The sequence below is a fragment of the Desmodus rotundus genome, chromosome 1 (assembly GCF_022682495.2).
Source record: "Desmodus rotundus isolate HL8 chromosome 1, HLdesRot8A.1, whole genome shotgun sequence".
Lineage (NCBI taxonomy): Eukaryota > Metazoa > Chordata > Mammalia > Chiroptera > Phyllostomidae > Desmodus > Desmodus rotundus.
The window spans coordinates 67040759-67067172 of NC_071387.1; the positions used below are offsets into that span (position 1 = coordinate 67040759).

The following is a 26414-nucleotide window of genomic DNA, read 5'->3' on the forward strand; positions in this document are numbered from 1 at the left end:
ATACCCTCTTCCCACTATCCCCGCCCCCACCCCCCACCCCCGCCCTGGCTATTGTTAGATTGTTCTTAACTTCAATGTCTCTGGTTATATTTTGTTTGCTTTTTTCTTCTATTGCTTATGTTCCAGTTAAAGGTGAGATCATATGGTACTTGTCCCTCACTTCCTGGCTTATTTCACTTAGCATAATGCTCTCCAGTTTCATCCATGCTGTTGCAAAGGGTATAAGCTCCTTCTTTCTCTCTGCTGCGTAGAATTCCATTGTGTAAATATACCATAGTTTTTGGATCCACTCGTTTGCTGATGGGCACTTCGGTTGCTTCCAGTACTTGGCTATTGTAAATTGTGCTGCTATGAACATTGGGGTGCACAGATTCTTTTGGATTGGTGTTTCAGTGTTCTTAGGGTATAATCCCAGCAGCGGAATTACTGGGTCAAAGGGCAGTTCCATTTTTAGTTTTCTGAGGAAATTCCATATTGTTTTCCACAGTGGCCTCACCAGTCTGCATTCCCACCAACAGTGCACAAGGGTTCCCTTTTCTCCACATCCTCTCCAACATTTGTTTGTGGATTTGTTTATGTTGGCCATTCTGACTGGTGTGAGATGATACCTCATTGTGGTTTTAATTTGCATCTCTCTGATGGCTAGTGATGCTGAGCATCTTTTCATATGTCTCTGGGCCCTCTGTATGTCTTCCTTGGAGAAGTGTCTGTTCAAGTCCTTTGCCCATTTTTTAATTGGGTTGTTTGTCTTCCTGGAGTGGAGTCGAGTGAGTTCTTTATATATTTTGGAGATCAGGCCCTTGTCTGAGGTATCGTTGGCAAATATGTTTTCCCATACTGTTGGTACTCTTTGTAATTTGGTGCTGTTTTCTTTAGCCATGCAGAAGCTTTTTATTCTGATGAGGTCCCATTTGTTTATTCTTTCCTTTATGTCCCTTGCTTTAGGGGATGTGTCTGTGAGGATGTTGCTGCGTGGAATGTCTGAGATTTTCCTGCCAATGTTTTCCTCAAGGACTTTTATGGTGTTACGGCTTATATTTAAGTCTTTTATCCATCTTGAGTTTATTTTCGTGTATGGCGTAAGTTGGTGATCGAGTTTCATTTTTTTGCACGTAGCTGTCCAGATCTCCCAACACCATCTGTTGAAGAGGCTGTTTTTGCTCCATTTTATGCTCCTGCCTCCTTTGTCAAATATTAATTGATCGTATAGACTTGAGTTTATTTCTGGGCTCTCTATTCTGTTCCATTGGTCTATGTGCCTGTTTTTATGCCAGTACCAGGCTGTTTTGATTACAGTGGCCTTGTAATACAGTTTGATATCAGGTATTGTGATCCCTCCTGCTTTGTTTTTCTTTCTCAAAATTGCTGCAGCTATTCGAGGTCGTTTATGGTTCCATATGAATTTCTGCAATGTTTGTTCTATATCTGTGAAATATGTCATGGGTACTCTAATAGGGATTGCATTGAATCTATAAATTGCTTTGGGTAGTATGGCCATTTTGATAATGTTGATTCTTCCAATCCATGAACATGGTACATGCTTCCATTTGTTTGTATCTTCCTTAATTTCTTTCTTCAGTGTTGTGTAGTTTTCTGAGTACAGGTCTTTTACCTCCTTGGTTAGGTTTATTCCTAGGTACTTTATTTTTCTTGTTGCTATATCGAATGGGATTTTTTTCCTGATTTCTGTTTCTGCAGTTTCGTTGCTGGTGTACAGGAATGCCTTTGATTTCTGGGTATTGACTCTGTATCCAGCTGTTTTGCCAAATTCATTTATTAGGTCGAGTAGTTTTTGAGTGGAGTCTATAGGGTTTTCCATGTACACTATCATGTCGTCTGCAAACAGTGACAGTTTCATTTCCTCCTTTCCAATTTGGATGCCTTTTATTGCTTTTTCTTGTCTGATTGCTGTGGCTAGGACTTCCAATACTATGTTGAATAGGAGTGGTGAGAGAGGGCATCCTTGTCTAGTTCCTGATCTTAGTGGGAAAGCTCTAAGTTTTTGTCCATTGAGTGTGATGTTGGCTGTAGGTCTCTCATATATGGCCTTAATTATGTTGAGGACTGCTCCCTTTATTCCCACTTTGCTGAGTGTTTTTATCAGAAATGGGTGCTGTATCTTATCAAATGCTTTTTCCGCATCTATTGATATGATCATGTGATTTTTGTCTTTGCTGTTGTTGATGTGATGTATTATGTTTATTGATTTGCGAATATTGTACCATCCTTGCATCCCTGGGATGAATCCCACTTGGTCATGGTGGATGATCTTTTTAATATATTGCTGGATGCGGTTTGCTAATATTTTGTTGAGAATTTTAGCGTCTATGTTCATCAGCGATATTGGCCTGAAGTTTTCTTTCTTCGTTGTGTCTTTACCTGGTTTCGGGATTAGGATGATGTTGGCTTCATAAAAAGAGTTTGGGAGTCTTCCATCAGTTTGGATTTTTTCGAATAGTCTGTGAAGGATAGGGGTTAGTTCTTCCTTAAATGCTTTGTAGAAATCTCCTGTGAAACCATCTGGTCCAGGGCTTTTGTGTGATGGGAGTTTCTTGATGACTGCTTCAATTTCCTTTGCTGATATTGGTCTGTTCAGGTTTTCTGCTTCTTCTTCATTCAGTTTTGGAAGATTATATTTTTCTAGAAATGTGTCCATTTCATCTAGGTTTTCAAATTTCTTAGCATACAGGTCTTCATAGTAATTTCTTACGATCCTTTGTATTTCTGTGGTATCAGTTGTAATCTCTCCACTTTCATTTCTAATTCTGTTTATTTGGATCCTCTCTCTTTTTTTCTTGATGAGCCTACTTAAAAGGCTTGTCGATTTTGTTTATCTTTTCAAAGAACCAGCTCCTGGATTCATTGATCCTTACAATTGTGCTTTTAGTCTCTATGTCATTTAGTTCTGCTCTGATCTTGGTTATTTCCTTCCTTCTGCTTGCTCTGGGCTGTCTTTGTTGTTGTTCCTCCAGTTCTTGTAGGCGTAGGGTTAGGTTGTTTGTGTGAACTGTTTCTAACTTCTTAAGGTAGGCCTGTATTGCTATGAACTTCCCTCTCAGGACTGCCTTTGCTGTGTCCCATAGGTTTTGGGTTGTTGTGAGTTCGTTTTCATTTGTTTCCAGGAAGTTTTTGATTTCTTCCCTAATCTCATTCTTGACCCATTCATTGTTTAATAGCATGCTATTCAGTCTCCATGCTTTTGAGTGTTTTGGGTTTTTACCCTTGGGGTTGGTTTCTAGTTTCAGACCCTTGTGGTCAGAGAAGATGCTTGATATGATTTCAATTTTCTTGAATTTGTTGAGGCTTGCTTTGTGTCCTATCATGTGGTCTATCTTTGAAAAAGTTCCATGGACACTTGAAAAGAACGTGTATTTTGCTTCTTTGGGATGAAAAGCTCTGTATATATCAGTTAAGTCCATTTCCTCTAAGGTATTGTTAAGTGACACAATATCTTTGTTGATCTTTTGTTTGGAAGACCTGTCCATTTTTGATAGTGGGGTGTTAAAATCCCCTACTATAATTGTGTTGCTGTCAATATCTTTCTTGAAATCCTCCAAGATTTTCTTTATGTATTTGGGTGCTCCTATGTTGGGTGCATATATATTTACAATGTTTATGTCTTCTTGGTGGATTCTTCCTTTGAGTATTATGAAGTGACCTTCTGGGTCTCTCTTTATGGCCCTTCTTTGGAAGTCTATTTTGTCAGATATGAGTATTGCTACCCCTGCTTTTTTTTCCTGTCCATTTGCTTGGAAGATTTGTTTCCAGCCCTTCACTTTCAGTCTGTGTAAGTCTTTTGTCCTGAGATGGGTTTCTTGTAGGCAGCATATGTGTGGGTCATGTTTTCTTATCCATTCAGCTGTTCTATGTCTTTTGATTGGAGCATTTAATCCATTTACGTTTAAGGTTATTATCGATAGGTAGTTATTCATTGCCATTATTTCCTACCTGTGTTCCTCTGTCTTTCTCTTTTCCTTCCTTTCCTTAAAGCAGTCCCTTTAGCATCTCTTGCAGAGCTGGTTTGGTGGAGCTGTATTCTTTTAGACTTCTTTTGTCTGGGAAACTCTTTATTTGGTCTTCTATCTTGATTGAGAGCCTTGCTGGGTAAAGTAGTCTTGGTTGCAGGCCTCTGGTTCTCAGTACTTGGAATATTTTTTGCCATTCTCTTCTGGCTTGGAGTGTTTCCATTGAGAAGTCAGTTGCTAACCTTATTGGGGCTCCCTTGTATGTTACTTCCTTTTTCTCCCTTGCTGCCTTTAAGATCCTCTCTTTGTCTTGGAAATTTGCCATTTTAATTATGATGTGTCTTGCAGTGGGTCTCTTTGGGTTCCTCTTGTTTGGGACTCTCTGTGATTCCTGGATTTGGGTGACTTTTTCTCTTCTCAGATTAGGGAAATTTTCCATCATTACTTTTTCAAACAGGTTTTCTATCCCTTGCTCTTCTTCTTCTCCTTCTGGTATTCCTATTATACGGATATTGTTACGTTTCATGTTGTCCTGCATTTCCCTTATTGCCTCTTCATTCTTTCTGAGCCTCTTTTCCTTTTCTTGCTCCTTCTGGGTGTTTTTTTCTACTTTGTCCTCCAGCTCGCTGATCCGATCCTCTGCTTCGTCAAGTCTGCTTTTAATTCCTTCTACTGTGTTCTTCAATTCAGAAATTGTATTCTTCATTTCCTCTTGGCTCTTGTTGATATTTTCTATTTCCTTTTTCATGTTGATATAGTTTGCAGTGAGTTCATTGTAGTTTCCTTGTAGTTTCTGGTAGTTCTCTTTGAGCTCAGAGAGCTCAGTGAGTTTCCTGATGACCATTGCTTTGAACTCAGTATCTGATAGTTGACTTGCCTCTTTTTCGGTTAGTATTCTTTCTGAGGCTTCCTCCTTTCCTTTCATTTGGGAATTGTTTCTTTGTCTTCCCATTGTTTGTGAGGCTCTTCTTGTTGGCCTCTGCGTCTTAAATTGCTTTGTTCTGACTCCCTGGATTTATGATATGAACTTCTATGGTAGAATGCCAATGGGATTCGGTGGTGCTGTCTCCTTACTCTCCTGTGCTCACTGGTCTTGAGCTGATGTTTATGTGTTTAACACGGTCTAACTCTAGTCTTTTCAGCACTCCAGGTTTTGTTGTCTCACTGTCAGATCTTTCAGTGTCCTCTATCTTTGGTCTCTGATCTTCGTATATGCTGGAATACTGTTGGCTGTTCGCTCTGCTCCTCAGATCAGCTAGGTATTTCCCTGGCGTTGAGGGGAAGTGGACTCTGCTCCCACCTATGTTGCCGCCATCTTCAACAGTGTCTCTTGTATTACAATGATCTTTCCTGAAATTTTAGTGCTATTTATGATCTCTTTTATTTTTATGAGTACAAAATTGAGAATTTTTAAAGCCAATTTTTAAAACAAGGCCAGATTTCCATTTTATGCAATTTTTTTCTTAATATGTCTTTTGAATGTCTTCAAACACACAAAAAAGTTGGGAGATTGTAGTACAATAACTTAATAAATTCTTTTACTTGTTAACTAATTAATTATTTTTATTTTTTAAAAGATTTTATTTATTTTTAGAGAGGGGAAGGGAAGGCGAAAGAGAGGGAGAGAAACATCAATGTGTGGTTGCCTCCCATGCACCCCCCCACTTGGGGACCTGGCCCAAAAACCCAGGCATGTGCCCTAACTTGGAATCAAACCAGCGACCCTTTGGTTTGCAGGCCCGTGCTCAGTCCACAGAGCCACACCAGCCAGGGCCATTAGTTTATTTTTAAACAGGGGAAGCAAAAGGAAAATTATTTGCTATTTGAAGATACTGTGGAAATGGGATGTGCAGAATAAACTTTTCCAAACTGATAAATATGTTGTTTTTTAACATAGTGTTGCCTCCTGAGGTACAAGGATTCATTTCAGGTTTGTCTTTTATCGATTACCTTGACCAGAATTGAACCTAAGAAGTAGATGAACAGATCTTAATATTTCTAGATGAGTCATATGAACATCTGTGTTTTTTCTCTTTTTAAAAAGAAATTCAAATTCTTGGGCCAGAGTTCCAGAGTAGAAAATGATTTCATTATTGGATTTCATTTCATTATTGTTCCGCGGGCATTGATTTATTTATTTATTTTAAGATAGGAAAGCTATTGAAGTTTTAATTTTTTTATATAACAGAAATTGACCCATTTATAGTGTATAATTCTCATAGTTTTTAGTATATTCATAAAATTATGCAAGCATCACCATAATGAATTCTAGGACATTTTTATCATTCCAAAAAGGAATTCCTCACCCATTAGCTATCTTTCCACATTTCCCTCCACTCAGTGGGGTTTTTTAAAATTTAATTCAATGGTTCTCAACCCTGGCTGCTCATTGGCAACATCTGGGTGTGGAACTGACCAAAAATCAAATGCCCCTGCCCAACTGAGTCAGAATCTCTGCCATGAGGCCTAGGCATTTGTATTTTTAAAAAGGCCCAGGTGATTCTGATTCACAGTGAGTATAAGACGGTATGTTAGCTGCTCACTAATGTGCATTCTCATCACCTGGGACCGTGTTGAATGGCAGATTCTCATTCCTTATGGCTAGGGCAGACTCCAGATTCTTCTCTGACAAGCTCCCAGGTGCTGCTGGTGCTGCTGGTTCCCCATCAAGCAATAGAGCTACGAACAGCATCAGCAGTACCTGGGTGCTTGGTGGGAATGCTGATTCTTAGATCCTATCTCTGACTGCCTGACTCACAGCCTGTATTCTGGTAAGATTTTTCAGGTAATTTAGAGGCACCTTAAAGTTTAAGAAGATGGTAAAGGGAAATTTTCTATCATGCACAAGAATTAGAGTTACTGTCATTTTCATACTGATTGTCCTCACTGGCTATGAGTGCTAGACCTTCAGTCACCTGTAATGTTTCACTTATTTTTCTATTTATAATTTATATTCTCCTGTACTTGGTTCTTCTAAGTGCAGTCTTGTTTTCATAAGATAATAGGTGCTAGGCATGGATAGGGAACGTAGTTTGAGGAGCTGATATCATAGTGGATACATACAGTTTGTCTTTAGATTGGTGGCACATGAAGAGGTCCAGAATCAATCACCCGAGTTGGCATAATCCAGTAATGTTTATGGAGAGCCCTTACATGAATGGCGGTCTGGCCCTATAAATCAGTAGAGTGCAATCGAGTGTGTAAGGGCCTTAAGTTCCTCCAGGGGGGACTGTGGATGACAGATGCAGGGGAGAGGTGAGCCTGAAGAGCAGATTCCCCTCCAGAGAGCTATGATTACCTGAGTCAAGCATAAAATTGTCATGCTGTTTTAGAGCCTTCTTTGCCACATGTTGGTTAGCATTATCACCCAGTCTTGGAGAGGCAACTGATGAGCTGTGTTTGGAAGCATAAAAGAAGATATGAGAAGCTTAGAACTCCACTGAGAGGTGTTCCCTGGTTATGCTGTAGGGTTAACTTAAAATGGAAGTGGTCTGAAACTTAGTTGTAAGCTTTCTGGGAATGAAACTAATCTGCGTTTTTACTGGTATTAAGGACTCTGCTAGTAAACTGTTGGAACTTAAGTATTTCTCACTTCTTTTTGTCCTAAGAGCTGATTAACTTGAATTATAGTGAAACAGAATATGTGGTGATTTTAAGTGAGCCTGTGCTGAGTTGCATAACTCATGCCAGTATGGGAGTAAAGAGAGAGGGAGATGTGAGGACCCAAAATGTTAGCCAATGGCTTTCTTGGTCCCTGTGAATTTCTTGAAGGAGATCTAGAGAAGGTTTTCTCTTTGTTGACACTGGACCTCAGTGGTCCTTAAACTTCCTGTTTAAGGAAGCATAAGAATCATCTGGGGAGCTTGTTAAAAGTACAGCTTTGCAAGCCCACTTACCAGAGATTCTCATTCATTCAGTCAGTTTTGTATGAGATTCAGAATAAGCATGTTTGTCCGGTGAGTCAGTGATATGGATATAGGTCATTTGTGGATCACACTTGAGAAATACTGCTTGAGCTCCTGGGAGTTTTATGGTACCACATATGAGCTGCAAGGAACCCCTTGGGTACACTAGCAGGTGGTTCTTGAGTGGCCTAGTCATGTCTCCTTGCCTCTCTTCCCTATTTGGGAGGCAAAAGGTCTGTGTGTTCTTAAGTCACAAGGCACCAAGTTCATCTCGTCATGTCCACTATGGACAATAGAGGCCTAGAGCAGAACCAAAGAATAATTCTAAAGGAAAAGTAATCCAATGAGAGCAAGCCCCATGCAGATGCAGGGGGAAGAATATAAGATATTTAAACCTCATTGCTCTGTTCGGTGAAATAATGCCATGGCCCGAACATGTTAGTGTTCTTCCTGGTCGGGGGGTGGATGGCCGTAGGAGCAGGAGGAGGAGGAGAGGGCCCTCAGCACCCTCCCAGAAACCACCACTGGTTTTTAGTGTTTGCAGTGCATAAGCAGCTCATCCTCCGCGTTTGATGTGTATGTCTGGAACATGCCTGCAAACCTGCAGTTTAATAAGAGACTTGGATGTACAGAGGGTCTATTGACCATGCTTTGAGATGCACTAGATTAGATTGTGTGCAGCTAATAAAGTTCCTGTGGCTTAACTGGACCCTTCTTTAGTTTTGTTGCTAAACAAGATTAAATGGGGATTTTAAGTGGGGTTTCAACTTCCAGTGCCTTTGAGGATGGGGGAAGTTGGAAGAACAATGCAGTATGTTTGACTAGCTTAAATGAAGAGCATACGCCAAATGTTAAAACCTTGGGCCTCTCAGCCTCGTAGCACATTAGAGCCCTCTGAGGAACTTTGAAATGTGCAGGTACTTTGGTTCTTCCTAGAATGACTGGAGTGTCAGCCTCAGGCAGTGGTGTTTTTTCAAAGCTTCCTGGGTGGTTTCTTATTTTTCTCCTTTCACTTTTGTTTGATCTGAATTTCCTTTGGGTTAGCTTGAACTCCATTTTTCCTGTAACACACGTATGTCTAACTAAGTTAATTAAGTATTCTTGACTATTGACCATATTGAACAGGGAGTTCAGCGGAGAACTGATATTTGGCTGGTGTTTTGGTCACAGGAAGAATAACTAAACTAAATTTTTATTATTTATAAGTTATTAAAGGCCCATGTTCTCATTTGCTTTATAATGTGCCATTTTCCAACCTGAAATTCTATCATGCGCTTTTGCTTTTAATTTTTCCTCTGCATATTCATATTATGGCAGCCTCCTTAAGATCTCTTCTCTCAGCTGAAGTGAGGAAATAGCTGTGAATTCATGAGCAGTAACTGCTTGTTCCAGAATTCGTGCATCATTCTGATGTGCCAGACAGTGGCTGACATGCACAAATATCAAATGTTAAGAATGTTATTTGTGGAAAGGTTTGGTCTGATCAACATCAAGCTGTACTTTCTGAAGTAAGAGAATATTAAATGTTTTTGGCAGATGTGTGCTCTGAAATAGGTGATTAGGCCAACAGTAATGGAGTAAATTAAAGTTATGCCGGCTACGTGTGTATTTTTCATCCATTTGTGCAGTGTTACAGAGTTTATTTAGATGGAGATTTGATTTTAAGAACTTCAAGACGTGTGTTCTGAAGGCTGAGGTACTTTTTAATGAATATTGATTTTTTTCCCATTTATCTCTTAAGGCAAATGCATCCATTCCTTGGGTGAAAAGAGAAAAACAAGAGGAAGTCCCAAGATAATACACAGAGTGCACTACGACTAGTTTGCGATTGTTGACATCAAACAATAGCCTGGTCCAGACCAGGTGTTTCCGTTGGCTGGAGCGTTATCTTGTACACCAGAAAGGTTACGAGTTTGATTCCCAGTCAGGGCACATACCTGGGTTGTGGGTTCAGTCCCTGGTTGGGGTGCATATGAGAGGCAACCGACTGATGTTTCTCTCCTCTCTCTCTCTCTCTCTCTCTCTCTCTGTCTCTCTCAAGTCAATGAACATATTCTCAGGTGAGGATTGAAAAAGGGAAGGAAAAAAATCATAGCCCAGTTTTAATTCTGGTAACTAGCTTTTTCTTAGCATTAAACTGTTTCTGCATTTCCTCTCATATCCATTTCGAAGGCCTAGATGAAGTCAGCCATGCAGAGAGCACAGGAAGAAAGCTTCAGATACAAGGAAAAGCATATGCTCAGATGCTGCTGTGTGGACAAGCCTGGTGCACTAGAGGAATTTATAGGAGTCAAAGTAGTGGGAACTTAGTGTTCAGGGGAGGCAGAGGCCTAGGTGGAGGCTCAGGGTAGGTGGCTGTGGCCTAGAATATAACAAGATCTTAGCAAAGAGTTTGGGTTTTATTTAAAGAGTAGTTAGAGTTCAATGAAAATTTTTCTTTTTAACTTATTTTAAAATAATTTTAACGTTCCAGAAAGGTTGCAAGAATAGAGTAAAAGACTGATTTACCATTTACCAAGATTTCATCAGTTTCTTTTACACTTTGCATATTTGCTTTACCATTCTCTATATAAAACTGAGGGGGAAAAAACCCAGAATATTTGGCAGTAGATTTCTTATATTCAATCGTATGTGTTTCCTAAGAACAAATTTATTCTCTTTATTACCAGAGTACAGTTATCAAATAGAGAAAATTTACCATTGATACAATATTTCAATCTATAGTCCATATCCAAATTTTGTCACTTGTCCCTTTTATTTTCAGTGTACCGGATCTAGTGTGGGATGATATGCTGCCTGTAGTTGTCATATCTTTTTAGTCTTCAAATCAGGAACTGTTTGTCACTCTTTCTCTTTCACGGCATTGACAATTTTGGATACCATGAAAGTGACACTTCTCAGGATGTTACAGCTGGAGGCACTAATGTCTGTCTTGCCCTCATTGGTGATTTTAATTTGGTCACTCATTCAAGATGATAATCTGGTTTCTCTACTGTACAGTTATCATTTTTATCTTGCAACTAATAAGCAATCTCTGAGGCATTGTGAGACCATGCAAATATTCTGTTTCTCATTAAGCTCACAACCCCCTAATCAGTTTTCTCTGATGATTTCAAAATGTTTTTTTCCCAGCCCCACACTCCCTTCACGTGTACTAGTGACAGTGGCGATAGAGGTAAGTTTTAGGAGTGCAAGCAATAGGAATCCCCAGGTATTTGCCTAGTGTATAGATTCTAAAGCTCCACCTCTGTAGACTGTGATTTAGAAAGGTTGGGTGGTAGCCATTGTGAGTACTAGAATTGGTATATTTTTACAAAGTCCCGAAGGGTCCTGATATGGAACTAGGTTTGGAAATCACTGGACAAATAGTTTATGTACCAAACAGTGTCCTGATCTTTTGTAATGACGTTCGAAAAAGACACACTTTTCTTTCCTTCCGCATCTGCATCTTTAAGATGGATAACATTAAGCTTTCAATCTGGGACATTGAGGTAAATAAATGAGACTGTGATTCGAACTTATTTCTTTACAGGTAAATCCAAGTTATTATGATTATTTATATTGACCATATAACTTATGCTTCATATGATACATATGAATTTTTCTAAAATCAAGAACAGGTAACCTAAATTTAAAACAATGTGTGGCTGAGTTAAGTTTTGAATATTTTAATGCCTTTTTTATTGAGATATAATGTATTATACAATGAAACTCACCCTTTTAAAGTATACAGTTCAGTGGTTTTTATTATATTTACAAAGTCGTTTAACCATTGCTGCTCTCTGATTCCAGGATATTTTCATCCCCCCTGAAGGAAGCACCATGCCCATTTGCAGTCAGTCGTTTCCAGCACACATATTCTCAGCCCCTAGAACATGTTATCTTTATCTATGGGTTTGACTTCTGGACATTTCATATGAATAGAATCATATAATGTGTGGCCTTTTATGACTGGCTTCTTCCACTTAGCATAATGTTTTCAAGGTTTATATTGTAGTATGATTAGTTCTTCATTTTTTATGGCTGAATAATACTCCATAGGATGGATTACCACATTTTATTCTGTAATATTTTTGTGTGCTTACCAATGAATTTTTAGTGTTCTTGCATTTTACATTTCTTTCTGAAGGCAAACTACTTCTTGTAAGTTCCTGAAAAGAAACCTCTTAGTCTTTCAGAGTGGTTGTTAGTGTTTTTCATTTCTATGCAGATTTCCTTATTACATTTACTATCTTAATTTCTTGCAATACTAAAATATTGACCATGAGCTCTTAAATTATAGTTTTGTTGTCAAAGTAAGCATTTTGCTTTTTGAGGGGTTTGATTATTTCGATAATTTAATATATTATCAAGGGATCCCCTGAGCTGTGGATGCTTGGTTTTATTTAGCATGAAGTAAGCATGGCCGCATGATTTAATCATCTGGACTATGCATTCAACCTTCCATAAGAGATTGGAGCCAGCAGAATACATTAATATAATTTATTTTGCTGAAATTACAGAAACTTTAATACTTAGGGAGCCCAGATTTCTGGGCAGAACTCATAGTATGTAAGCTTTTTTTAGGGGGAAGTGGTGCTTGCTTTATAGTTTTTTTGGAAGTGGTTTTTTAACAAGGCTGCATTACAGCAGTTATATTAGGTGTACTTAGTTTTAATTCACTGATACGTTTTTTGGAGTTGGGGTGAGGGGTCAGGATCTTCCTTGATAATCTCACAAAATTTTTGTCGTTCCCCTAGAAAATGTACACACATATATACTTAAAATTTTACATATAATTTCAGAGGGCTTGCGAATTTTTGCTTTAACGTATGAGTAGACATCTTTATAGAAAAATCAGGAAAAAGAAGATGGGTAAGAAAGGAGTATTCATGTCTCTGAAAGAGCCCAGCAGAGTTAAGGATAGGAGGGAAGCTAGGAGAGTAATTGGGGGAGTGCAGCCAATCATGCTACCCAAGGGCTAGCTGTCTCTTTGCATTTTGATTCTTTCTATTGAGCAACATGTTTTGCTTAAGTTTTTATTTACTCTTTTTCTCTCCTCTTTCCCACCCAGGGAAGTCTTTGCTCACAGTTTATGGTTCTAATCACCTGGGGTTTATCCCTGGGACTTAGACTCAGACCTAAAGAATAAGCTACAGATATTGAACAGTCATCTAGTGAGTAATTGCCACGAGAAAATGCTTCATAAGCTACTCGCAGTGTGGGTGTTTAATTTAAAATTGTATGGTAATTTGCCAATAAATGTCTTAAGACCACAACATATTATAATATTTGCCTTATTAGCCTATTTATCTCTAGTTTTGTTTTTGTTTTTTATTTTTATTTTTGCAATCATAGCACGTAACTTAGTAATATAAGCTCTGTAGCCCTAGCTCTGTATTTTTATGTTTTTCCCCAGCCATCACTCTATACCTAAAATAGTCCCACACTTCTGACACTGGCAGACACCTTTGCATTAAATCCCTGATCCTGTGAAGATGATGTATCATAGAATTGCACACTTGAAACCTGCATAACTTTATTAACCAATGTCACTACAATAAATTTAAGAAAAATTCCTTCCTCTCAAAACAGGGATTCTGTGAAAGTTCATTGTAAGGGCAGAATCATCATAAAATGAAGCATATGTATTTTCAAATAAGTGCTATACTCTCCCTATTTACCTTATCCAAAGAAAAAATAAATTTATTCAAAAAATGTCAAAATTAAAATCACTTTTGCTCTAAGTCTTTTTCTGGGAGATTGTGGAAAGGATAAAATGTTCTTGTCTTAAAACACTATAGAATATATAATGAGTCATAATTATTGTTTAATTTTATTTTATAGTAATACTCATTGTGGAATCTTTATAATTTTTTAGTATGCATTTTTTAACTTAAACTCTACAGAGCTTTAAAAAATCCCTTTTTGGCTTTTAACTAGTACATTCAAATCAGAATTCAGAGCAGGTAGAGAATGGCTTTTAAAATGCACGTTTGATGCAGTAAGTGCTATGCTGTGCTTCTGAAAGTGCCGGGGTCACAGCCGCACGCAGAAAAGGCACGGTAACTGCAGGCACCTTCTCCTCACACAGAAAAGGCAATCTCTGTCTGTCGCTGAATTTATGATGTAAATCAAATCTTGGCTTTCCTATGTTCAGAGATGTAGCAGAAAAGTTGAAGCGACCTAAGGATTACAAATAACTTTTGCTTTTTGATTTGCCTACCACAAGCCTAATTTTTAACCATTCTTTTCTGTTAAGATTAATGCACTTATACTTGGAGAGGTGGATCTAGTTATACACCTTAGTTTACCATCGCTTCTGTGCTAGTCTAGTGGAACCATGAATTGGTCGTTCCTTCCCCCCACCCCCACTCCATTCTGTTAAGATGCTTGTATTGCCATGTGTTGAAAATATTACTAAAGGGTGGGAGCACTGAAATATTAGGTACCAGTTCTGCATGCTTCTTGTGTTTTTTTTCTTTAATCAACGTGGACTTTGAAACAGTGTACTAGTGGGGCTATGATAACTTGGTTTAATGGTCCAGTCAAAGAATTTAAAAACGTGGTTTGGGGAAAACGTGTGTGTGTGTTACATTTATTGTAGATGTGCATTTAGCGCTGAAAGGGAAACAAAAAACATAAGACGCGGATCCAGCTTTCAAGCTGCTTTTGCTCTAGTTTAAGATACAAACCTTCCTGCACGATAATCATAATAGCACCCCATTTATGGAGTATTCTGTGTGCTGGTGCTATGGTAAATGCTTTATTTAAAATAGCCATTGAAACATTTGCAAATTATGAAATAGGGAAGTGAAGTGCCGAAGAGCGTACAACACATTCATTCATTGTGGTAGGAGGAGAAAAACAACACACAGTGAGGGAGGGATTAGAGGCACTAAATGCCAATGAAGGGTGACCTGGCTGCCTGGTTCGTATTGATTTTAATCTTTAGAAACAATGTTATTTATTCTATTGTATGAAGGAAGCAGAATCTATTGGATGTCTCAAGAGTTAGACAATTCTTATTTAAAAATTTCTGTGGGTTCCTTGTTGCAACACTTCTCTCTGAAATAAAAAATATATAGGATGGTTTATCTCTTTAAGATAAAAATAGGATACCTCTTCTTTTAGGTCTCAGATTTTAATAGACATTGTTCTTAGAGCCATTTAAACTTGACATAGAATTATTAATACTTGAGAGCTGTCTTCACTGCTTTCTGCTTTTACAGGGTTTGTTTCTACCTCTAGTTTTGAACAGTATGAAGGTTAGGGCTTTAACGGGTGGCTTGGGTTATATAACTTTAGCACTAGAAGGTACTTAGCCTGATTTCCTTATTTTACAGATAAAGAAATTGCCTAAGAAGGGTTAATTATCTTGCCTGAGATCACACAATTTGTTGCAGAGGCAGAATGTGAATTTGGAACTCTTGATTCCTAATTCAGTGCTTTCCTCTATTATTTCACCTCATCTCTCCATTTGTACTTTTTGCTGAGACATGAAAGTGGCAGTATAACAGTAAATAATTTTGATGATACTATGTAGGCATTGCTTATATATAATAATAACAATAACAATGCCCCAGATTTGTTTATCAAAACTTGTATAGCTTATTATCTGCCACTGTTTTACCAGTGATCAGGTTGATTGTATCGTCAACTCATCTATCATTTTGAATGAAGTATTGCAGTCAACTTACTCTGTAACTTGAATAGTAGATTTGAGGATAATTGAAATTTTTAGTTATAACCTAGGTTTTGTTTTGGTGTTCTTTTGAACCACATTATTTCTTTTTTGATCAACAGTGCTTCTAAAAAAGAGCAAAGTTGACTTGTTTAAATTGTAACCTTGACCTTTCTCAGTTAAATGTACTTGAAAGAAGTGGAATGGCTAACAAGCACTGAGAGTGAGAGTAAGAAAGAAAAGAAAAACCTTGAATAATCCATAAATTTAATAATTAATCCTGGAATATATCAGAGTGAACTGTACTCAGCCTTATGACATTTTAAATGCTCAATATAATATTTTATTAAAAAAATTTTTTAAAGGATTTTATTTTTTAGAGAGGGAGGAAGGGAAGGAGCAAGGGAGAAAAACATCAATGTGTGGTTGCCTCTCGTGCACCCCCTACTGGGACTCTGCCGGAAACTCAGACATGTGCCCTGACTGGGAATCAAAGCAGTGACTCTGGTCAAAACTAACTTTTAAAAAGGAGATAGATGTTTAACATATTGGGGGTGTGAGGAGTGGGAAGGGGTGGAGGATGACTTACTTATAAGGGGAGTGTATTAAAAACCAATTCACTGCTTTGTGATCACACAAAAACTATGTGGTAACTTGTTTTTCTTTTTTAAGTAATCATAAATGCTGCCACTGGCTGGCTTCTTATTTCATTATGGTGCTTTTCAGAAGTAAAAAACGTAGATAAAATAATCGCAGTTACTGTGCTATTCTTTTTACTCATGTTTACTTGAACATGACCTACTGAACTCTTAATTTAAGAATTTCAGTTGATGTGTCATACCTGAGATGCTTTTAGGATTTGTTAAACTTGTTGTTAAGTATCTGTGGCAACCATAGTAGAAGCAAGTTCTAGATAGGTTTAACCGCCAAAGAATTTGAAATTTAGAAATGTGATTTTTATGTGATTTCTATATGATTTTTGAGTTTTGGCATAAACAAATTGCTTAGAGTGATTCCTTGTAATGGCGGTAACCTGATCAGTCAGAAATAGCCTGCGCTTTGGCAAAACATCCTGCCAGCGAGTGACGATAGGGCGTGATAGATTAGGTGAGGTTGAGGAGAAAATAAAGAGATGGTGTTACAATAGCCAGAACTGTGTAGCAGTGTCAGAGGGGAGTTTAAGATGAGTGTTTGAATGTGATGGATCTGACATACTTTTCTGTTTAAGAGAGAAATCAAAAATCAGGAAACTTTCTAATTCCTAACAACTTTCCTCTTCTGTGGTGGTTTACTGGTAGTGGTTCTCGACCCTGGCAACACATTAAAATTGCTAGAGGAGTTTTTAAAAATTGCTAATGCCTGGGCTCCGTTCCTAGCGACCTGAATATAATTGAGACCTGGACATTGGTATTTTTTTAAAGAGCTCCATAGATGAATCTAACTGGCAGCCACGGTTAAGAACCGCTGCTTCATAGCAGTGCATCAGAATTATTTGGAGGGCTAGTAGGTGTGGGCTGGAGCCTGAGATTTATTTACATTTATAACAAGTTCCCAGGTGATGCTCATATTGCTGGTAAGGTGATCACACTTTCAGAACTACCAAGAAGGCTACCTTAAAAAATCATTTCAGTGAAACTAGTCTGCTTGTTTTTATTTTTTTTTAAATCATTACTAGCGATATTTTGTTCAGTTAAAAATTATATTATGTATTTGATTCCTTTTATATTAAAAACATGTATACTTCTCTTTTTGAATTTATAACGAGCATTTACATTGTATTTTAAAAATATTTTGGAGGAAAAAGCCACATCCATACTAACTAAAAACTTTGTATAGTGCTTCAGAGTTTAAGATTCTAATGAATTTAGTTTCTTGTAGACTCTTTGAACTATTTAAAATAAATTGTGCTTTTATTCTTTTTCTTATTTAAGAATTCTTCAGATTTCAGATCTTATGTTTTATATAGTTTTTTTAAGTATCTTAATGAATGTAGCCCAAATAAAAGGATTCATCCTCATGCAAGAAAAATTTCAAGCATTTCCAGTTTGGATAGGTGGTTGTTCGAGGTGGGAGAAATATTTTCTTTTTCCCATCTTAAATAGGCTGAGGGAACGCGGAGTCATACACTGAGAAAAATGGGGTAAGTGGGAACAGAAAAGAGATAGTGCTTACAAGCTGGGGCAATGTTAGAGAAAATGGAACCTTCCACCTTCTTAAGGAGAGCAGCAGGAGAAGGAGGCATGACTTTTAGGAGTAAAGGAATCAAGGGATGAAGATGAGAGAGCTACTGGATTCAGTAGCTTGGTTGGTCATAGAGCTGTTGAGTGACAGAGTCCATTCTCAGCTTTGGGTCTCTAAGACTTGGGGTTCATTCTATTTTCTGCAAAACAGTTAAAAGGAAAAAATGTCAGTTCTAATGAACCAACTCGCCAACAAATGAAGCAGATGATAATTTTGTGACAATTATGAATCCTACAAAAAAGTCTCTAGATAGCATTGGCTTTTTTTTTTTTTTTTTTTGCTGCTGTATTTGGTTATTGAGAATGTATAGTCCTGAAATGACAGTTTCCAATGTGACTTTTCTGTGTGTTTCAGAAATCACCCTCAGCCTTTGATCACTGTGCTTGAACACAGACCTGATTGCTGGCCAGTACTTTTGCAGCAGCTGACAGCTTTTTTCCAGCAATGCCCTGAAAGGTAATGTAAAATAAAGTAACTGAGGGTGATGAAATGGTATATGCTAATTTTAGAGCTTGGTTTTTCTTTTTAAACTGCTTTGGCTGAAGAAATGTCTTTAAGCTTATATACTTTTATATTTTCTTAAGAATTCTTAGGAAATCCTCTTAAGAGTAAGGAAATAAAACCTACCACATTTATTGATTGTTTAAATATTAAATATAAGACAAGCTATTACTAAAGAAGTTAAGCATTGATTAGTGAGGAAAATTTATTAGAAATATTCGGTAAACTACTATACATTTAAAAAAATTTTAATGACAAATCGTTTTAATAGTTGTGTTAAACAATTAATGTAAAGCAAAAGAACATAAATGAAGTAGTTTCTCCTAGCAATAATATAAAACAGGGTATAAAGCCTAGATACTCCATACACAATACATTTAGAAGATAGTTCCTCCCCCCCAGCCCCAAATTGATTAGTGAGTTAAACACTCCCTGTTTGAAACCTGCCAGTCAGGACCAAGTGATAGTTCCAGCTGAGATTAGATGAGATTAGATAGCAACCATGTGAGCAGTTACTTTAGCTTCATCAGGACCTCCTGATGTTCCTCTATGCTTCCCCCTTCCTTCCATTCTTATTACTATTATACCAGCTTAGTCGCCATCTTTTGGCTTTTGCCACTTGTTTGTAACTGACATATTTGCCTCTAATTTCATCTTACTCAAATCCGTTCTCTCCACACCCCTCAGAGTGACATATCAAGAGAGCAAATATTATTGTATCACTCCTTTACTTAAATCACCACAACTGTGGGTTTCATACTGCACTTGCAATATATGGGCTAAGTACAGGGATCCCCTACCCCCTTCGGGTCTGTTTGTATAGAACTTATATGTTGATAGCTTATGGAAGCTTTGTATTTAAAAAAAAAACAAAATGAGTTTCGTTTTGGAAATAGTTGGAAAATCCCCAGGCTACAAGATAAAATCTAGTATATTATTCTAGGCTCTGTGTATAATATAGTTTCACCTGTTTCACCAATTTTATCTTCTGTCTTTATATCACAGTTCATGACTTGGGTATTCAGCAATACCCTGACTCCACACAGGAAGCAGTGCTGTTCCCTTGCCTCTGTGCTTCTGTTTGTTAGTACCCACCTTCATCTCTTAAATCTTACTGCAACCCTTTCCTAATTTCTCTTAAAACTGTGTTTAGGCTTTCTCTTTCCTAGTTCATTGCTTACCACAGGCTGGGTTAGGTATCTTTTATATGCTCCCATAATTTCAGTTGTGATTTCTCACATCATTATTCTCACTCCATTGTCTTATAATTAACTCTCCTCTGTTAACTGTGAAACTTTCCTGAGGGCAAACGTATGATTATGTCATTATTCTTTGAATTAATAATGACTGGCAGATTTCTAGGCGCTCTGTAAGTGTTGGATTTCTATACATGAGGCTCACAGACTGGTGGGCCCAGGCAGTGGTTTGTAGAGTTCCTCCTAATCCATTGTCCCTTTTCTGAGCCCTCCTCCACAGAGCCACAGAGTTGGCAGGTGGATACCCTATCTGAGACTCCATCTACCTGACTAACACTGTTTGCTTTGCCCTTGAGATTCCCTGAGACTCTCTCCCATCCAACTTACGGGGCCACTCAAACTGTTATAATGACCTTTCAGTATGAATGGGCCATGCTTCTAGGCTCTTGCTTCACAACTTCCTAAATCCTGTCAACCAAGCAACAGCTGGCCTCAGTGAGCCCCCAGTCCCACAGCCTCCATACCTCTAGCTAAGTGGCCCCAGGCCTAGCACTTGCAGCAGCCAGCCTAGATTCACAGCTTGGCTTCACTTGGGAATCCCCAAGTCCAACATAAATAGCTTCCATCTCAGATTGCTTTATAGCTCTACTGGGTGGCCCTGGGCAGAACACAGGTTGGAGCCGATCTTGGTCTGCACCACCCAGGAAACCCCAAAGCCTGGATATCCAGTGGATAGGTATAGACCACGTCAAAGCACAACACCCTGCGTCTACACAGCTGATCATCCACAGAGGGTGAAGGTTGGTGGTCAGTGGTCACAGCCAGTGTTTGCAGCTGACTGGCCTGAGTAAATCATTCCAATTGACCTGCTAACAGCAATCAAGGCTCAACTACAAGAGGAAGGTGTACTCAGACAAAACAGAGGGCACACCTGGAGTACCCAGCTTGGGTGATAGGGGAGCCTGTGCCACTGGACCGTACAAGACACTTACTACATTAGGACATACTACCAAGACAGGGAGTCATAGCAGCTCTACTAATACATAGAAACAAACACAGGGAGGCTGCCAAAATGAGGAGACAGAAAAACATGGCCCAAATGAAAGAACAGATCAAACTCCAGAAAAAGAGCTAAACAAAATGGAGATAAGCAATCTACCAGATGCAGAGTTCCAAACACTGGTTAGAAGGATGCTCAAGGAACTTAGTGAGGATGTTAACAGAATAAAAAAATCAGTCAGAACTGAAGGATACACTAATTGAAAGAAAGAACAATTTATAGGGAAACCATAGTAGAGTGGAGGAAACCTTGAATCAAATCAATGATTTGAAATATAAGGAAGCAAAAAACAACCAATCTGAACAACAAGAAGAAAAAAAGAATCTAAAAAATCGAGGATAGTGTAAGCTACCTCTGGGACAACATCATAGGGGTGCCAAAAGAAGAGAAAGAGCAAGAAATTGGAATCTATTTGAAAAAATAATGAAAGAAAACTTCCTTGATTTGGTGAAGGAAATAGACACACAAATCCAGGAAGCACAGAGTCCCAAACTAGATGGATGCAAAGAGACCCACTCCAAGACACACCATAATTAAAATGCCAAAGGTTGAAGATAAAGAGAATCTTAAAAGCGGCTAGAGAAAAGCAGGTAGTTACCTACAGGGGAGTTTCCATGAGAAACTTTGCAGACCAGAAGGGATTGGCAAGAAATATTCAAAGTCATGAAAAGCAGGGACCTATAGCCAAGATTTCTGTACCCAGCAAAGCTATATTTGGAATTGAAGGGCAGGTAAAGAGCTTCCCAGACAAAAAAACAACAACCCCAAAACAAAAACCTAAAGAGTCATCATCACCAAACCATTATTACATGAAATATTAAAGGGACTTATTTAAGAAAAGGAAGAAGATCAAAACTATGAATAATAAAATGGCTATAAATACATGTCTATCAACAATTGAATCTAAAAAACAAACTAAGTAAACAAGAAGAACAGAGACAGTATCATGGATACAGAGAGCATTCTGATGGTTGGGTAGGTTTGGGGGAATGAGTGAAGAGGTGAGTAAATTAAGTACAAATTGGTTGCTACAGAATATCCACGGGGATGTAAGTTACAGTATAGGAAATGGAGTAGTCAAAGGACTTATACACATGACCCATGGACTTGAAGAATGGTATGGGGATTGCCTGAGGGAGTTGGGAGTCCTTGGTGGAGGGTGGCAAAGGGGAAAAAATTCAGACACTTTTAATAGCATAATCAGTAAAATATAATTAAAAAAAAGAAGGTAGATAATAATCTAAATAGTGATTTGTAACTATGGGAAGGAGGCAAAATGTTGTGAAGAAAGCTTGTAATCTATGTTTTTCTGTGTTAGGAATTATTTATTAGACTATCTGTTTGCATTCATTTTTTTTAAAGATTTTATGTATTTATTTTTAGATGGGGGAAGGGAGAGAGAAAGAGAGGGAAACATCAATGTGTGGTTGCCTCTTGTGCGCCCCCTACTGGGGACCTGGCCTGCAACCCAGGCATGTGCCCTGATTGGGAACCCAACTGGCGACCCTTTGTTCGTAGGCTGGCACTCAATCCACCGGGCCACACCAGCGAGGGCTGCATTCATTTTTAATAGTATGTAGATGTCTGGGAATAACAGATCATTATGCAAGGTTTTAAGGGGCGTTATTTTATGATTAAATTCTGCATTCATTTATAGAAGGCCTTGTGATGTTAAAACTTCACCTTCATAGAACTGAGAATTGTGTAAATTGGCAGTGATGTCATGGTCTTTAGACCTGTATACTTCAAGGTTATGTAGTCTAACACATTTTTTTTCACATGAGGGAACTAAAAAGAGCAACATTAAATGACTTGTTCAAGGTCAAATGGCTAGTGAATGGCAGAATGGGGCGGAAAGCCTCAGCTTTTTATTCCATTCCAGGTCTTTCCCCTCCACCTCTCTCTTAACAGTAAACAGAAATATGAAAGATGTATATGTAGATACATACACACTTGGTTACATTTTTAAATACTTTTAATCATGTTGGGATTTCTGGTTATGTTTTATTATTTTCTTTTTTCTTGTAAGCCCTGTCAATTTCATTCATACTGAAGTTATATGTAATCATTAGATACCACATAGGAAATGCAAAGGAAATGCAATATCCAAAATTGGGACAGATTAAGCCAAGGAAAGTTCTACATAGTGCAATACTATATTGTCCTTAAGATAGTTCAGCATTATGCTCCCGATGTCAAGTGATAACAGTACCTTGGAAATATACTTCTCTATGTGAACCTTGCGTTTCACCTTCAGCATCTCAAAGTAGGAGAAAACCGATAAGCTGTTAGTAGATATTCTTGATACCTGGATCGCATTTATTCTTTGGGAATACATTGTTGGAGAGATGGGGAAGCAGTGTTTCTAAATCTCTTTTCACAAAACCTATGCTTCGTAGTCTAGCTCATAATAAATCGCTTGGTTCATCTGTAAAACTGCTTTTAGTTTTCCAAAGTGGATGGTTTGATAAAGATATATTTCAGTAATAATTATGAACTCAAGAAAGTTCTTTTGTTTTTTGTAGATGGTATAAGTATTTGTGCTATTGAGGAAAAAATGTACCTGCAGATTGTGAGCTCCATCAGGACAAGGATTTAATCTGTCTTTGTTTCGGGTACACAGAAGAGTTGAATGATATATAGGTTTTAAGCACATATTGCCCAGAGAATAAATAAATGAATAAATTAATTAAATCTTACTGATTTGGTAACATTAAGATTTTTATTAATGGTGATGTTTTGAAGTCACTTTGTTGTAAAGTGAATAGTATTATAAAATTACATTGTCAATCATAATTCACTGATTCACTAAGTTGGTTCGGTGTCATTCTGCAAAGTGAAAGGTTGCTGGTTCAGTTCCCAGTCAGGGCATATGCCTCGTTTCTTTCTCACATCGATGTTTCTCTCTCTTTCTCCTTCCCTGCCCCTCTCTCCCTAATCAATCAATCAATCAATCAATAATACAAATACTATTTCCTTTATGTAGCATTGTACTTTATACCTTTCTTTTAGCGATTTTCACTTTCTGTCCTCTAGTCCAGGAACAGAACTGATTGCCCTGTTAGATTCTGTGCTTCTTAAGAATAGATAATGCTTGGTTCATCTTTGTATCTTACCTAATACTTTCTTATGTATAGTAAATATGAAAACCAAAATAAAGTTATGATATTTAATTGATATGTGCTAATTATAAAGCTACTCTACAATTTAGTGTAACTAGATCAATTAATTTAATGACCACATAAGCATCTCTTTGAAGGCCTACTGTGTATAGTTATTGGTTATACAGAAGTGATCAGAAACCCATGGTCCATGCCCTCATTTGGGTTATAGTCTGACAAGGGATAGAGACATTAAAAAAAAATGGTGATGAAGTATTGTCCTGTGGGAGCACAAAATAGGGCTCTGACCTAGGTTAGGTGTCAGGAAAGACACTCAGGAAGTCCTTTTAAAGGAGATACCTGAAAGATGATAGAAATTAGGTAGAGGAAGGAACAGGAAAGGGAGGAAGCGGATAGTATTACAGACAGAGGGAACAGCAAGTGAGAGAGAAGCCTGATGACTTGACGGGAGATCTGATAGTTTAGTGTTCAGTGGAGAATGGAGAAGAGCAAGAAATAAGGGTGGAAAGATAAGTAGTGGCCAGAATATGGAGGGTTTGTGAATTGGGCTAAATATTTTATCTTAAGGGTAAACTCTTTTAAACTAGTTAATGACATGATGAAATTTTTATATTTGAAAGGTCATTTTGGCATTTTAGTGACTTTGGACTTAGAATTATTGGGATATATTGAAATCTAAAGATCCAAAAGATTGGTAAGGTCTTCCTCTTTTGAATGGGAAAAGTTTAAGTAGACAGCCTTGGCAAATGACTTCACCTCTCTCTCGGCCTCAGTTGCCGCATAATGTGATACAACATTGGGCTGGCCAAAAAGTTCGTTTGGTTTTTCCGTAAGCTGGCTCTAGTAGCACTTAGCTGCTTTTAACTTCACTCAGAACAATTTTATTAGATTGTATTGTGACAGCTGTGCATTTAAAAGAAAACTTATCAAAATCAGTGAATTTTTGTGTAGCCATTTTAATATTGAAGATGCAAGACAATATGCAACATTTTTGGCATATTATGCTTTATTATTTCAGGAAAGGTAAAAATGCAACTAAAACACACAAAAAGATTTGTGCAGTTTATGGAGAAGGTGCTGTGAGTGATTAAAGGTGTCAAAAGTAGTTTGCCAAGTTTCGTGCTGGAGATTTCTCACTGGATGATTCTTCACAGTCGGGTAAACCAGTTGAAATTGATAGCAATCACATCGAGACATTAACTGAAAACAATCAACCTCATACCAGGTTGTGGGAGATAGCCGACACACTCAAAATATCCAAATCAATAAAGTTATTGGTAAAAATGAAAAATGTGTGTTATTTTATGGGAAAAGCTAAATGAACTTTTTGGCCAACCCAGTGTTTTTTATTTTATAGAGTTGTGTTGAGGATCAAATTACTTTAAAAGCATGAAGTACAATTACTTGCACACCACGTTAACAAGTTCACAAGTAAATAGTAACTGTTAAAATCTTGGGTTGTCACTATGGCTTTGTTTTATGTAGAATCTCCACTATAGAGTTTTTTCAAAAATGTATACCTGTGGTGTATTACTGGACAATGGGCTCTAACATCTACAAGTCTAAACAGGTTCTCAGATGGTTCTGATGTTCACCAAAGACTGAGATGTAGGTGCTATTCTAGCGTGCAGGTTGACTCTCTCGTATTCCTGGCCATCAGGCTTATGGTGTCCAGGTGCTGAGTCATTTTTTCCAGTGGACAAAGAACTGTTTGATGTGGGTCTAGGTAGGTCATGATGTAATAGGTGAGTTATGAAAAAAAGGTAAACTTGATAACACAGTTTATGATAGGTTATGAACTATTAGTTCATATTTGACACCTGCGTGATACTCTTTAACTCAGTGGCTGGCTTCTGTGTTACAATTTTTGCAGGTCAGAAGTTTTATGCGTCCAGATAATGGCACCATTTCTGTGGTACCTATATTGTGAACCATCCCAGTTACAAGAATATGCTAAACTCCGACTGGCCCTGCGAAAAGTCTTACTTCAACCCTGGGTTTCTTGTGACAAAGAACAGCCATCAGTATTGGAACAACAGATACTTCAGCTGTGTTGCGACATGGTTCCATGTTTACAGGTAAGGCCTTTCATCCTCCTTCATTCATATAGCATCAGCAAGTGTTAATTGTTCTTGTCGTACAATTAGTAGGACCTGTGTGGCCTGGCCAACTGAGACACCATCTTGGCTCTAGAAATGCTCCCAGGCTTTTAGAAATGATGAAGGAAGTGAATCTAGATTTAACATTAATATGTATATAATGTTAACTAAATTCACAGTTATATAAATCAGCATAATCCATTTTAGGATTAGTAAGAATGAAAACCTTTCTTTGTTTAAGAGAGGCTTCTCAAGGAAAAGAAATCTTGAGTTGAATTTCTCCTTGTGCAGGACACTGAATTATGAGGGGAAAAAAGAGAGACCTCTTTGCGCAAATTAGAAAAAAAGTGTATCTCAAGGCAGATGCAGTCCTGGACACAGGACTTGAGCAGAGCAGTGCTGGCTGAATTTCAGTCTCCCCGTGTCCCCTGACAACATGTGTGGTGACCCTGATGGGTCCTGCTTTTGAGAAGCCCATGGTGTAGTAAGAGAGTTAAAAGAAGTATATAAAGTCTCATAGTTTAAAAGTGGTTGGATGAAAGATGCTTAACAGAGGTATAGATACAATGCCTAGGGAATTCAAGGGAGAGATAAATATGAGCTAATGTCTCTGTAACTGCAGATTAAAAAAAGACAAAGAAACCTCCAGTTGGCAGTGTTGT

General features: G+C 37.9%; 1 protein-coding gene across 3 annotated transcripts in view; it reads left to right on the forward strand.

Moving 5' to 3' along the window:
* Nucleotides 1-26414, forward strand: part of FOCAD (focadhesin) — a 320136-nt gene that overhangs the window by 65703 nt on the left and 228019 nt on the right. For 2 of the 3 annotated variants that reach the window (XM_045193625.3, XM_045193626.3), the window contains exons 6-7: nt 18129-18230; nt 25518-25731. In XM_045193625.3, the coding sequence (XP_045049560.2) occupies nt 18129-18230; nt 25518-25731 (316 nt within the window). The remainder of the gene's footprint in view (nt 1-18128; nt 18231-25517; nt 25732-26414) is intronic. The other variant, XM_024558416.4, reaches the window with a different exon arrangement.